Source organism: Ranitomeya variabilis, chromosome 4 (assembly GCF_051348905.1).
Source record: "Ranitomeya variabilis isolate aRanVar5 chromosome 4, aRanVar5.hap1, whole genome shotgun sequence".
NCBI lineage: Eukaryota > Metazoa > Chordata > Amphibia > Anura > Dendrobatidae > Ranitomeya > Ranitomeya variabilis.
The window spans coordinates 731652671-731664533 of NC_135235.1; the positions used below are offsets into that span (position 1 = coordinate 731652671).

The following is an 11863-nucleotide window of genomic DNA, read 5'->3' on the forward strand; positions in this document are numbered from 1 at the left end:
ATCCAGTACAAAACTACTACCCTCATCCACAAAGCACTCCATGGCTCAGCACCACCCTACATCTCCTCTCTGGTCTCAGTCTACCACCCTACCCATGCCCTCCGCTCCGCTAATGACCTCAGGTTGCCATCCTCAATAATCAGATCCTCCCACTCCCGTCTCCAAGACTTTACACGTGCTGCGCCGATTCTTTGGAATGCACTACCCAGGTTAATACGATTAATCCCCAATTCCCACAGTTTTAAGCGTGCCCTAAAAACTGATTTGTTCAGACTGGCCTACCGCCTCAACGCATTAACCTAACTATCCCTGTGTGGCCTATAAAAAAACAAAAAAACAAGAACATAATCAGGTTCCTCGCATCATGTTCTCATACACTTTATGCAGTTAATAGCCCTCTGTGTCTGTACTGCTACATACTTAGGCAGTTAACTGGTTCATGCAGCTTTACATGGACACCCGAGCCTTACACTATGGCTGGTCCAAATAACTAATGCAATTGTTACCATCCACCTCTCGTGTCTCCCCTTTTCCTCATAGGTTGTAAGCTTGCGAGCAGGGCCCTCATTAGGGTTGAGCGACCTTTATTTTTTTAGGGTCGAGTCGGGTTTCGCGAAACCCGACTGTCCTAAAAGTCGAGTCGAGTGAAATCGGCCGACCACCATGAAATGTCGGGGTTCGGCCGAAACACGAAACCCAATGAAGAATTCTCTCTCTCTCTCTCTCTCTCTCTCTCTCTCTCTCTCTCTCTCTCTCTCTCTCTCTCTCTCTCTCTCTCTCTCTCTCTCTCTCTCTCTCTCTCTCTCTCTCTCTCTCTCTCTCTCTCTCTCTCCTTTTACACATTTCAAATCGCTGCAGTCATGCAAGCTAAAAAATGGCGATAGGTTCAGGGGGCGTGCACAACTATGTCATCACTCTGCCGCTCCTTCATTGGCTGCAAAAATGGCACTAAACGCGTCATATGAAACGCGACTTTGGCGCCAAGTTCGCGTACCGCGTGGCCGACCCCACACAGGGAACGGATCGGGTTTCATGAGACGCCGACTTAGCCAAAAGTCGGCGACTTATGAAAATGACCGATCCGTTTCGCTCAACCTTAGCCCTCATTCCTCCTGGTATCTGTTTTGAACTGTGATTTCTGTTATGCTGTAATGTCTATTGTCTGTACAAGTCCCCTCTATAATTTGTAAAGCGCTGCGGAATATGTTGGCGCCATATAAATAAAAATTATTATTATTATGTGGAGTGTGGCTCTGCGGGTGGAGGTCGGTCCTGGAGGCTCCATTATTCTCTATGTGGAGTGTGGCTCTGTGGGTGGAGGTCGATGGAAGGAATTTTTTTTCCCCAATGTGGAGCTTACTGTTTGTCACATGGGTTTTTTTTGCCTTCCTCTGGATCAACATATTAGGGCATGTTAGGTTAGGCTCTGGGTTGAACTAGGTGGACTTAGAAACATAGTTATTAAGGTTGAAGGAAGACTGTTACCCCTGCAGCCAGCAGCATCCACCACGCTGCCCAGTCCAGCACCATGCCAAAAAACTGCTACAGAGGCCACCACTCCCACTCAGCCAAGAAAGCAAAGGTCCAAAACTAATAACAGTTCCACCAGGACGAAGACCCGGAGTCCAAAAACCCTGCTAAAATTGGACTCACCACCTCCACCCTCACCTACCAATGTGTCACTGTTTTGAAATGTGTCACTACCTTCCCTTGTGTCTGTCCCTTCCTGTCTGTCTATCCATTCCAATGATTCCACTGTTGTCTACTCCCAATGTGTCTAGTTCCATCTATGATCCAATCCTTTAATTTGTTGCCCCTTCCCCTGTAACGCCTTCATCAACTACCACCCAATCCTCAGCTCCACACCCCCAAGGTCCACCACATCTCACCCTCAGATAGATCCCGATCCTAAACCCAGTTATTTTTTGGTTAAATAAATGTTTATTTTCTTTGCACAATATCAAACATTGCAGGTACATTTACAATTTACAGGTACATTTAAACAATACAAACGGCGCCAGCACGGGAGTTGAGTATAAGGTTTATTATTATAATTGGGGCCAAACATATTAATCAAGAAGGGGTTGTCCTATTGGACGCTGCCTGTGGCCCAGCCTAATAGACCGTACATTTCAGGCCCAGACACCATTAGGCATGTAAGTATCGTAGTAACTAGGCCGCCCCATACTATCGAGTACTTTGGGCCAGAGGGCATTCAGCCAAACTCTGTCACACTTTCTTAGGTGCCATGTTTGATTTTGGCAGCATCAAGTGGTTAAACTGCCAGGGCTTCGTTGTAGCCACCCCTGTGCCATCCCTGCAGTGTAAATCTATGTCCTGGGGCCCAAAAGAGTAAAACAAATGTTTAACGTGTCAAAAAAAAAAAATTTTTAGTATCTGTTTTTTTTCCCTGTAATATAGGAAAGCCTAAGGCCAGAAATAAATCCCATAAAACACTGTACATGGAGAATTTGGGATCAGATAATTTCTGTCCGCTGTGTTTGTGCAAACAAAAAAGCTTGTTGTCATGAAACGTTCCAGGATTTAATCCTGTCTGCCCTTTTTCCGGGGGGATCATGTCAAGTTAATTTTGCTCTGCCTCTTTCTGGGTTCAGGTTTACTATTTAGCTCCCATACATCCTGCTGGCGGTGTCAGCTATAGTTCTGCCTTCAGCGTGTGAACCTGACTCTGTTAGCTCTTGGTTTGTCCTTCTGTGATCCCTGACTTGCCCCGTGTCTGTTGACTCCCTCTGTCTGCTCTTTTTCCAGCGTTTCGGATTTGATTCTTTGGTTTCTGACTCGGCTTGTATTCGGACTCTCTTCTGCCTCCTGACTTTTGTCTTATCCGCAATGACCGTTGCTGAAACTCCTGGCTTGTTCCTGACCACGTGTATTGCTGATCCCTTTAGTACTTCTGCCTATTGTTGTTTTTTGACTCTGATTGTTGTACCACTCTCTCGCCACTTGGTGGTGCCTATGCTGCTGCTCTGCAGTGCTTCTCTGTGTATGCAGTCTCACATCCCTCTCAAGCTCCCTTTGGTCACTTTTGAATGTTGGTTGTGCTTTCACACTCGTGGTAGCAAGAGACGAACTCTACAACCCACATAAGTGGCTCAGGTAGTGCAGCTCATCCAGGATTGCACATCAATGTGAGCTGTGGCAAGAAGGTTTGCGGTGTCTCTCAGCGTAGTGTCCAGAGGCTGGAGGCACTACCAGGAGACAGGCCAGTACACCAGGAGATGTGGAAGGGGATCAGCCTTTGTGCAAGGAGGAAGAGGAGGAGCCCTGCCAGAGCCCTGCAAAATGACCTCCAGCAGGCCACAAATGTGCATGTGTCTGCACAAACAGTTATAAACTGACTCCATGAGGATGGTCTGAGTGCCCGATGTCCACAGATGGGGGTTGTGCTCACAGAAAAAAATTCACCGTGTAAAAACTGTAGTTAAAAAAAATTACCTTTAATTACGTCTTAACGCAGTAAGGTGATATTGAGGACCACTACCACCATTTAAAAGATACCAGGAGGCGCCTGGTATCACGATCCCAGGGCATTCATCCCTTAAAGGGACTCTGCCACCTGAATTTGGAGGGAACAATTTTCAGCCATAGGGGCGGGGTTTTCGGGTGTTTGATTCACCCTTTCCTTACCCGCTGGCTGCATGCTGGCTGCAATATTGGATTGAAGTTCATTCTCTGTCCTCCGTAGTACATGCCTGCACAAGGCAATCATTCCTTATGCCACCAGAATGCTGCGATCATGTTTGATCGCAGTGTTTCGGGGGTTAAAGTGTCAGGAGCGGTCACAGTGCCGGATGTCAGCTGTGATAATCGGCTGACACTCGGCTGCGATCAGCTGCGCTCCTCCCGTGAGCGCGGCTGATCGGGTATGACATACTATCCCGTCCATGGGAATTAAGTCCCAGGTCACATGGACGGGACAGTACGTCCGATGGCAGGCTTAAAGAACAGGTACATGTCATTAAATCAAGAACTTATAAAAAAAACAAAAACAAACCTAAGAGCTCTGAAACACACTCAACGCCTTTCCCCTTTCAACGTTCATCAGGAGTGAATAAAGTATACATAGTATAAAGAGACTACTTAGCTGCTGAAGAAATTGCTGTGACCGGCACAATAGCAGGGTTTAGAGTTCAAGCACATAAGGAAACGATACGCCTTCATAGTGTGCTGCATGATACGGTGCATGTTGATCCATGTTGCTATTGTGCCGGTCTTAGCAATTTCTTCAGTCACTATAATTGTGGTATAATGTCCAAACAAACTCTCATTTCAGTATCTCTCCTCCTATTCCTTTCCCCATCCCACAGGGCTGGATAGGGGTAGGAGGGACAGTCGCCAGTGATCGGGGGCACCATTGTGCAGGTGTAGGGTGCCAACCTCTGCTGGTAGGTAGGAACAGTTCAGTTTAGTGATAGCTACAAGCACCTCCTGGTATCTTTTAAATGGTGGTAGTGGTCCTTGTTATCACCTTACTGCGTTAAGACGTAATTAAAGGTAATTTTTTAAGTACAGTTTTTACACGGTGAATTTCTTTGTTCAATTTTTCTGTACAGGAACAATCTTATTCTAGCTGTGATTTCCTTATGGGTTGTGCTCACAGTCCAACACCATGCAGGACGATTGGCATTTGCCACAGAACACCGGGATTGGCAAATTTGCCACTGGCGCCCTGTGCTCTTCACAGATGAAAGCAGGTTCACACTGAGCACATGTGACAGACGTGACGGAGTCTGGAGATGCCGTGGAGCGCGATCTGCTCCCTGCAACATCCTTCAGCATGACCGGTTTGGCAGGGGGTCAGTAATGGTGTGGGGTGGCATTTCTTTGGAGGGCCACATAGCCCTCCATGTGCTCGCCAGAGGTAGCCTGATTGCCATTAGATACCGAGATGAGATCCTCAGACCCCTTGTGAGACCATATGATGGTGCGGTTGACCCTGGGTTCCTCCTAATGCAGGACAATGCCAGACCTCATGTGGCTGGAGTGTGTCAGCAGTTCCTGCAAGATGAAGGCATTGAAGCTATGGACTGGCCCGTTCGTTCCCCAGACCTGAATCCGATTGAACACATCTGGGACATCATTTTTCGCGCCATCCACCAACGTCACGTTGCACCACAGACTGTCCTGAAGTTGGCGGATGCTTTAGTCCAGGTCTGGGAGATCCCTCAGGAGACCATCCGCCGCCTCATCAGGTGTATGCCCAGGCTTGTAGGGAGGTCATACAGGCACATGGAGGCAACACACACACAACTGAACATCATTTCCTTGTCTTGAGGCATTTCCACTGAAGTTGGATCAGCCTGTCATTTGATTTTCCACTTTGATTTTGAGTATCATTCCAACTCCAGACCTTCGTGGGATATTTATTTTGATTTACATTGATCATTTTTATGTTGTTTTCAACACATTTCGCTATGTAATGAATAAAGATTTGCAACTGAAATATTTCATTCAGTGATATCTAGGATATGGTATTTTAGTGTTCCCTTTATTTTTTTTGAGCAGTGTATATAGGTTTTTTTTTAGTAGATGTAAAGAAGAAAACTAAATACTGTAAAATAATCTCATGTTTCCCTTATCTCCAGTAATTGTATTATTACACAGGATTTTTATGATGTTACATCGGCTCATCTTCTTCTCATTCAGGTCTCTACAATATCAGATCCTCTCAGTGAAGATCTTCTATATAAGAGAATTTTCCTGATTTACCCATCAAAGATGGATATGGACAGATACAAGATGGCGGAGAGGATATTACACCTCACCCTAGAGATCCTCTTCCGGCTTACTGGAGAGGTGAGAGATTCTGATGATGTCACATTACATTATTCTTATCTATGGGAATAACAGATGGACAGAACTGGAGAGGTGAGGACTCTGGAAATGTCTGTAGTGAGATTTATTAATGTGTCTCTCCATAACCAGGATTACACTGTAGTGAAGAAGACCTCTAGTAAGCGCTGTCAGGACCCTGTGTCTGAGGGATTGGGACGACCCCTGAGCCCAGTCACGGGGCCTCCACCTCACCTGATACATGAGGACATCAATGACCAGAAGATCCTAGAACTCGCCTACAAGATGATTGAGCTGCTGACTGAAGAGGTGACACTGCTGGGAATGCTGGGACATTATACAGTAACACTATGAAGGGATCGGGGGGATGACGGTATCATTGTATGTGTCAGGTTCCTATAAGGTGTCACGATGTCGCCGTCTATTTCTCCATGGCGGAGTGGGAGTATTTAGCAGGACACAAAGATGTGTACAAGGACATCATGATGGAGGTTCCCCAGCCCCTCACATCACCAGGTAATAGACAGGACTAAATACACTTGGCCTATAATTATCTGTATGTAAAGAATGAATTCAGTCCCTGTATGTGTTTCCTCCAGTTCTATCCAGTAGGAGGACAACACCAGAGAGGTGTCCCAATCCTCTTCTTCCACAGGACTATAAGCAAGAAGATCCCAATGTTCCTCAGGATCATCAGGTAGATGGAGAGAAGGTATCATGAGATCTCCCCTATGATGAGTAGACGGCTATGAAGGTCTTGTGCTCAGTCTTGTTTTAGCATAGCAGTATAATGCATCCCCTTAGGAGTATAATGCACCCCTATAGTAGTATAATGCACCCCCATAGTAGTTTAATTCAGCGTTATTCTGCAGATTTACAAAAAAAAGGTTTATCCTTACCTGGCTGAGGTCCAGCGGTGTAGTCCACCTGATACAGGCATGTACCATCATATGAGAGTATCAATATACGCCGACAATGTGCCCACTGACATCTGCCAGCTTGTGATCTCCCGCAAGGCAACAGATTTTAACTTGCCGTGCGTCTGACGATGCATGATCAGTTGAGCCGCTGGGGCCCGTAGAGGAGAGGCGGCCTGCTGTGGGCCCCCTCTGCTTGTCAGGCCCTATTCGCCAGTAAGGGCTGTAATGCTCTGGTGGCGGAACTGATGGCAGGACTAGAGCTGATCATAGATGTGACTATCTTTTCTCTTCATCTGTCTGTGACTATTACGATGTTTTTCAGAGTGAAGATCTGACCCATATTAATACTACAGAGACATATGTGAGGGGTGATGAGCGGTGTAAAGAGGAGATTCCAACATATGACTACCCAGGTGAGTAGTAACATAAATGCAGAGAAGTCACAGATTCTTCTCAGTCACCGGCTGTGGCTGCTTTATCGGTTGTATAGCCCAGTCATATGACAATCGTGTGTTCACCATTTTGCCTCTAGACCTCAACATTCTTCTCCATCCAAACTTTGACACATCAGCTGTAAACTGTTATAAAATAATGTATTTGAATGTCTAATATTTCTTCTTGAAACTGATGTGACATCTACCATTGGCTCTTATAATAGTTTCCCTTGGAAGAGCCACTGAGCCCCATACTCTAATTACCCCAGAGAGGTTTCTCCACTAGTTACTCATTTATTACTGATGAAGACTGATGAGTTTGATCATTTCAGTAGATGTGTTATTGTCTTTAGTCACAGTTTTTGACTACAGTAGTTACTGCTCAAATCCTTTGACTTAACCACTTCCCGCAGTTCTTTTCTGTTCCTAATCAGAACCCAATTTTTCGAACCTGATGTGAGTCACTTTGTGGTGATCACTTTGGAATTCTTCACAAAGGATAATAGGAAACAAATGGACCTTACAAATTATTTTCCAACTTCTCTTGAATCTGACAATACTCTATATACAGTTGTACACTACTGTCTGGGCACATGGCAGGGTTAAGAAGCTATTTAGCTATTTGACTGCAGCTCTTGCAGAAATAGTTTGTAGACTCGATGCATTGTGGGCACTGTTCGTGGTCACCTGGAAGCTCAAAAGATGGCCACCATGAGCAGACTTGGCGCTATCTACTCCATTTTACAGATCCCATCCCATGCCTTGTTCATCATACTTTAACCCTTCTACATGGGTCTGTACATAGACAGAGACCCCCTAAGCTTTGGCCATGGTGTTACCTTCTGTTATGTGATGTGAGATGTAGCAAGAATTGTCAGGTAACCGGGTCAGTACCAGGAAAGCAGAGAAAATTCAAAATCAGAAGACACAAGAGTAGTCAGTAAGCGAGCCGAGATCACAACAGAATACAAATAAACAAGCCGGGAGCTGAGCACAGAGGAATTAACCAGAGAAGAAGGCTGTATCTGACAGCTTCCAGCAATATGCTTCGAGCTTTGGTAGGGTGTGGTGCTTTCCAACTGGCTGGAGCAGGGAACTGGACAACACAAACCCATACTGCCAGACTGGATTGTACTAAAAATCCCAGGCACCCTAATCTTAGTGGCAGGACAGAGCCTGCATCGCCCAGAGCTTCTGGATTTGATGTCTCCTCCATTACCAGTGCCACCTGTAGCATGAATAAGGTTGTGCCTGGTAACAGAACCAGACATCACAGGAGCACATCTGCGTGGAGATAGGACATACCATATGCAGAAGCCCTAATATGAGAAAATGGCAGAAAACCAGAACAGTAGGAATCCCCATAAATTGGCTTAATTTTGGAAATTATAACCCTCAGGGGATTAATGTATTGGAGTAGTGACTATGTTGACCCCAGAGCCACTTTCCATAAATTAGCACGCAGTGAATGTTGGAGAGTGAAAATTGCAAATATGCCATTTTATTACCCAACACAGTGCCCAGATTGTGTTCCAGGAGACACACATTGTAAATTAAGTGGGCTCTTATCACTGTAGTAATGCCAAATACATTATTATTTATTATCATTATTAATTTTTATAGCGCCATTTATTCCATGGCGCTTTACACGTGCTTTATACATGGATGCTAAATGTGGTTTGGGCACACTGCAAGGCTCAGAAGCGAGGGGAAAATTTGACTTTGGGAGAGCAGATATTGCTGGATTGGTGTGTGGAAGCCATAGTGCTTTTCAAAAGCCTTTGAGCCACTTGTAATGTAGAAACCTGTTTTTCACTGACAGATGATGGACCTGAGTAGGGATTTGTTTTTTTTGTGTGATGAATAGAAGGTTTATTGGTATAATTTTCCTCAACATAACATTGTTTGGTGACTGTCCATTCTGCCTTCGAAATATAGAGTAAACAAACAGTTGAACACCATGCTCTACTGGTTCATCCTATGAAGTTTTCTTTTAGACTGTGAGCTGTCTTGTCTTAGTGAATAATTATGTATTCAACATAACTTGTCATGTTGTGGACAGTTTACTTACAAATGTTAAAATATGTAAAATTCAAGGATTTTTTATGAAAACTAATTGGTTTTATTTTATAACAGATGACTGCACCAGGCGATCCGAGGGGCAGCTGACATCTTCAATTTTTAAATCAGATAATCTTGAGATCCCACAGGATACAATTGAAGTGAATGCCATTACTCCAGATACACCATCATCCCTTCACAGCAAAGATCTATCGTCTGATCTTCTGAAACAGGTCCTGTCTTCTGATTCATTACCGACTACTAAGGAAAATCAAAGTCACAAAATAAGCATTAAAAAACAAATTGGTCCTGAAGTAAATAAGCCAGTTTTACTTTTAGAATATGGAAATCGTTTTCCCCTCAAAGAATCTTTTCTTAAGCATCAAAAAATTCACACAGCAGAGAATAGATTTTCTTGTTCCAAGTGTGGGAGATGTTTTAACCAGAAGTGGAATCTTGTTATACACCAAAGAACTCACACAGTGGAGAAGCCTTTTTCCTGTTCAGAATGTGGGAAATGTTTTAAACAGAAATCAGGTTTGGTTGAGCACCAGAGATCTCACACAGGTGAAAAGCTTTTTTCATGTTCAGAATGTGGGAAATGTTTTAACTTGAAAGCTCATCTTGATAGCCACCAGAGAATCCACACAGGGGAGAAGCCTTTTTCCTGTTCAGAATGTGGGAAATGTTTTAATCAGAAAGCGCATCTTGATAGCCACCAGAGAATCCACACAGGGGAGAAGCCTTTTTCCTGTTCAGAATGTGGGAAATGTTTTAATAAGAAAGCTCATCTTGATAGCCACCAGAGAATCCACACAGGGGAGAAGCCTTTTTCCTGTTCAGAATGTGGGAAATGTTTTAATCAGAAAGCGCATCTTGATAGCCACCAGAGAATCCACACAGGGGAGAAGCCTTTTTCCTGTTCAGAATGTGGGAAATGTTTTAATCTGAAAGGGAATCTTTATAGCCACCAGAGAACCCACACACAGGAGAAGCCTTTTTCCTGTTCAGAATGTGGGAAATGTTTTAACCACAAATCAGAATTGGTTAAGCACCAGAGAATCCACACAGGGGAGAAGCCTTTTTCCTGTTCAGAATGTGGGAAATGTTTTAACCACAAATCAGAATTGGTTAAGCACCAGAGAATCCACACAGGGGAGAAGCCTTTTTCCTGTTCAGAATGTGGGAAATGTTTTAATCAGAAATCAGGTTTGGTTGATCACCAGAGAATCCACACAGGTGAAAAGCCTTTTTCATGTTCAGAATGTGGGAAATGTTTTAATCATAAAGCGAATCTTGATAGCCACCAGAGAATCCACACAGGGGAGAAGCCTTTTTCCTGTTCAGAATGTGGGAAATGTTTTAATCTGAAAGGGAATCTTTATAGCCACCAGAGAACCCACACACAGGAGAAGCCTTTTTCCTGTTCAGAATGTGGGAAATGTTTTAACCACAAATCAGAATTGGTTAAGCACCAGAGAATCCACACAGGGGAGAAGCCTTTTTCCTGTTCAGAATGTGGGAAATGTTTTAACCACAAATCAGAATTGGTTAAGCACCAGAGAATCCACACAGGGGAGAAGCCTTTTTCCTGTTCAGAATGTGGGAAATGTTTTAATCAGAAATCAGGTTTGGTTGATCACCAGAGAATCCACACAGGTGAAAAGCCTTTTTCATGTTCAGAATGTGGGAAATGTTTTAATAAGAAAGCGAATCTTGATAGCCACCAGAGAATCCACACAGGGGAGAAGCCTTTTTCCTGTTCAGAATGTGGGAAATGTTTTAATAAGAAAGCGAATCTTGATAGCCACCAGAGAATCCACACAGGGGAGAAGCCTTTTTCCTGTTCAGAATGTGGGAAATGTTTTAACCACAAATCAGAATTGGTTAAGCACCAGAGAATCCACACAGGGGAGAAGCCTTTTTCCTGTTCAGAATGTGGGAAATGTTTTAATAAGAAAGCGAATCTTGATAGCCACCAGAGAATCCACACAGGGGAGAAGCCTTTTTCCTGTTCAGAATGTGGGAAATGTTTTAATCAGAAATCAGGTTTGGTTGATCACCAGAGAATCCACACAGGTGAAAAGCCTTTTTCATGTTCAGAATGTGGGAAATGTTTTAATAAGAAAGCGAATCTTGATAGCCACCAGAGAATCCACACAGGGGAGAAGCCTTTTTCCTGTTCAGAATGTGGGAAATGTTTTAATAAGAAAGCGAATCTTGATAGCCACCAGAGAATCCACACAGGGAAGAAGCCTTTTTCCTGTTTCTAATTTGAGAAATGTTTTACATGGAATTCAACTCTTTAATAAACATCAGAGAAGTTGCCCAGGGGAGAAGCCCTAATCATGTTCAGAATGTTGGAAATATTTAACCAAAAATTGTAACTTCTTAAAACAATGGTCTTACTACTAGGACAACATCTTGTCATTCCTTATATTTGGCCTCGTTAAAACAAAAATACTCATACACAGCTCCCTTGCCAGTGCCAATTCAGCGGTGTCAGGATTCATGTGAGGTTTTTACAGTACACAAGCGCCCAATCAGTGCCGGCTTCACTGTCCCCGCCTTCGGAAGTATTGAATATAAACAGGAAACCAGAGCTTTGGCTGCTCTCTACTTCCTCCTATTGTT

General features: G+C 44.0%; 1 protein-coding gene across 6 annotated transcripts in view; it reads left to right on the top strand.

The window, feature by feature from the left end:
- LOC143767932 (uncharacterized) overlaps nt 1-11514 on the top strand; it is a 47570-nt gene extending 36056 nt beyond the window's left edge. For 4 of the 6 annotated variants that reach the window (XM_077256461.1, XM_077256459.1, XM_077256458.1 and 1 more), the window contains exons 2-7: nt 5668-5817; nt 5947-6123; nt 6207-6330; nt 6414-6526; nt 7057-7147; nt 9305-11514. In XM_077256461.1, the coding sequence (XP_077112576.1) occupies nt 5668-5817; nt 5947-6123; nt 6207-6330; nt 6414-6526; nt 7057-7147; nt 9305-11502 (2853 nt within the window). In that variant the 3' untranslated portion in view covers nt 11503-11514. The remainder of the gene's footprint in view (nt 1-5667; nt 5818-5946; nt 6124-6206; nt 6331-6413; nt 6527-7056; nt 7148-9304) is intronic. The other 2 variants (XM_077256463.1, XM_077256462.1) reach the window with 1 other exon arrangement.
- The last annotated feature ends 349 nt before the right edge of the window (nt 11515-11863 follow it).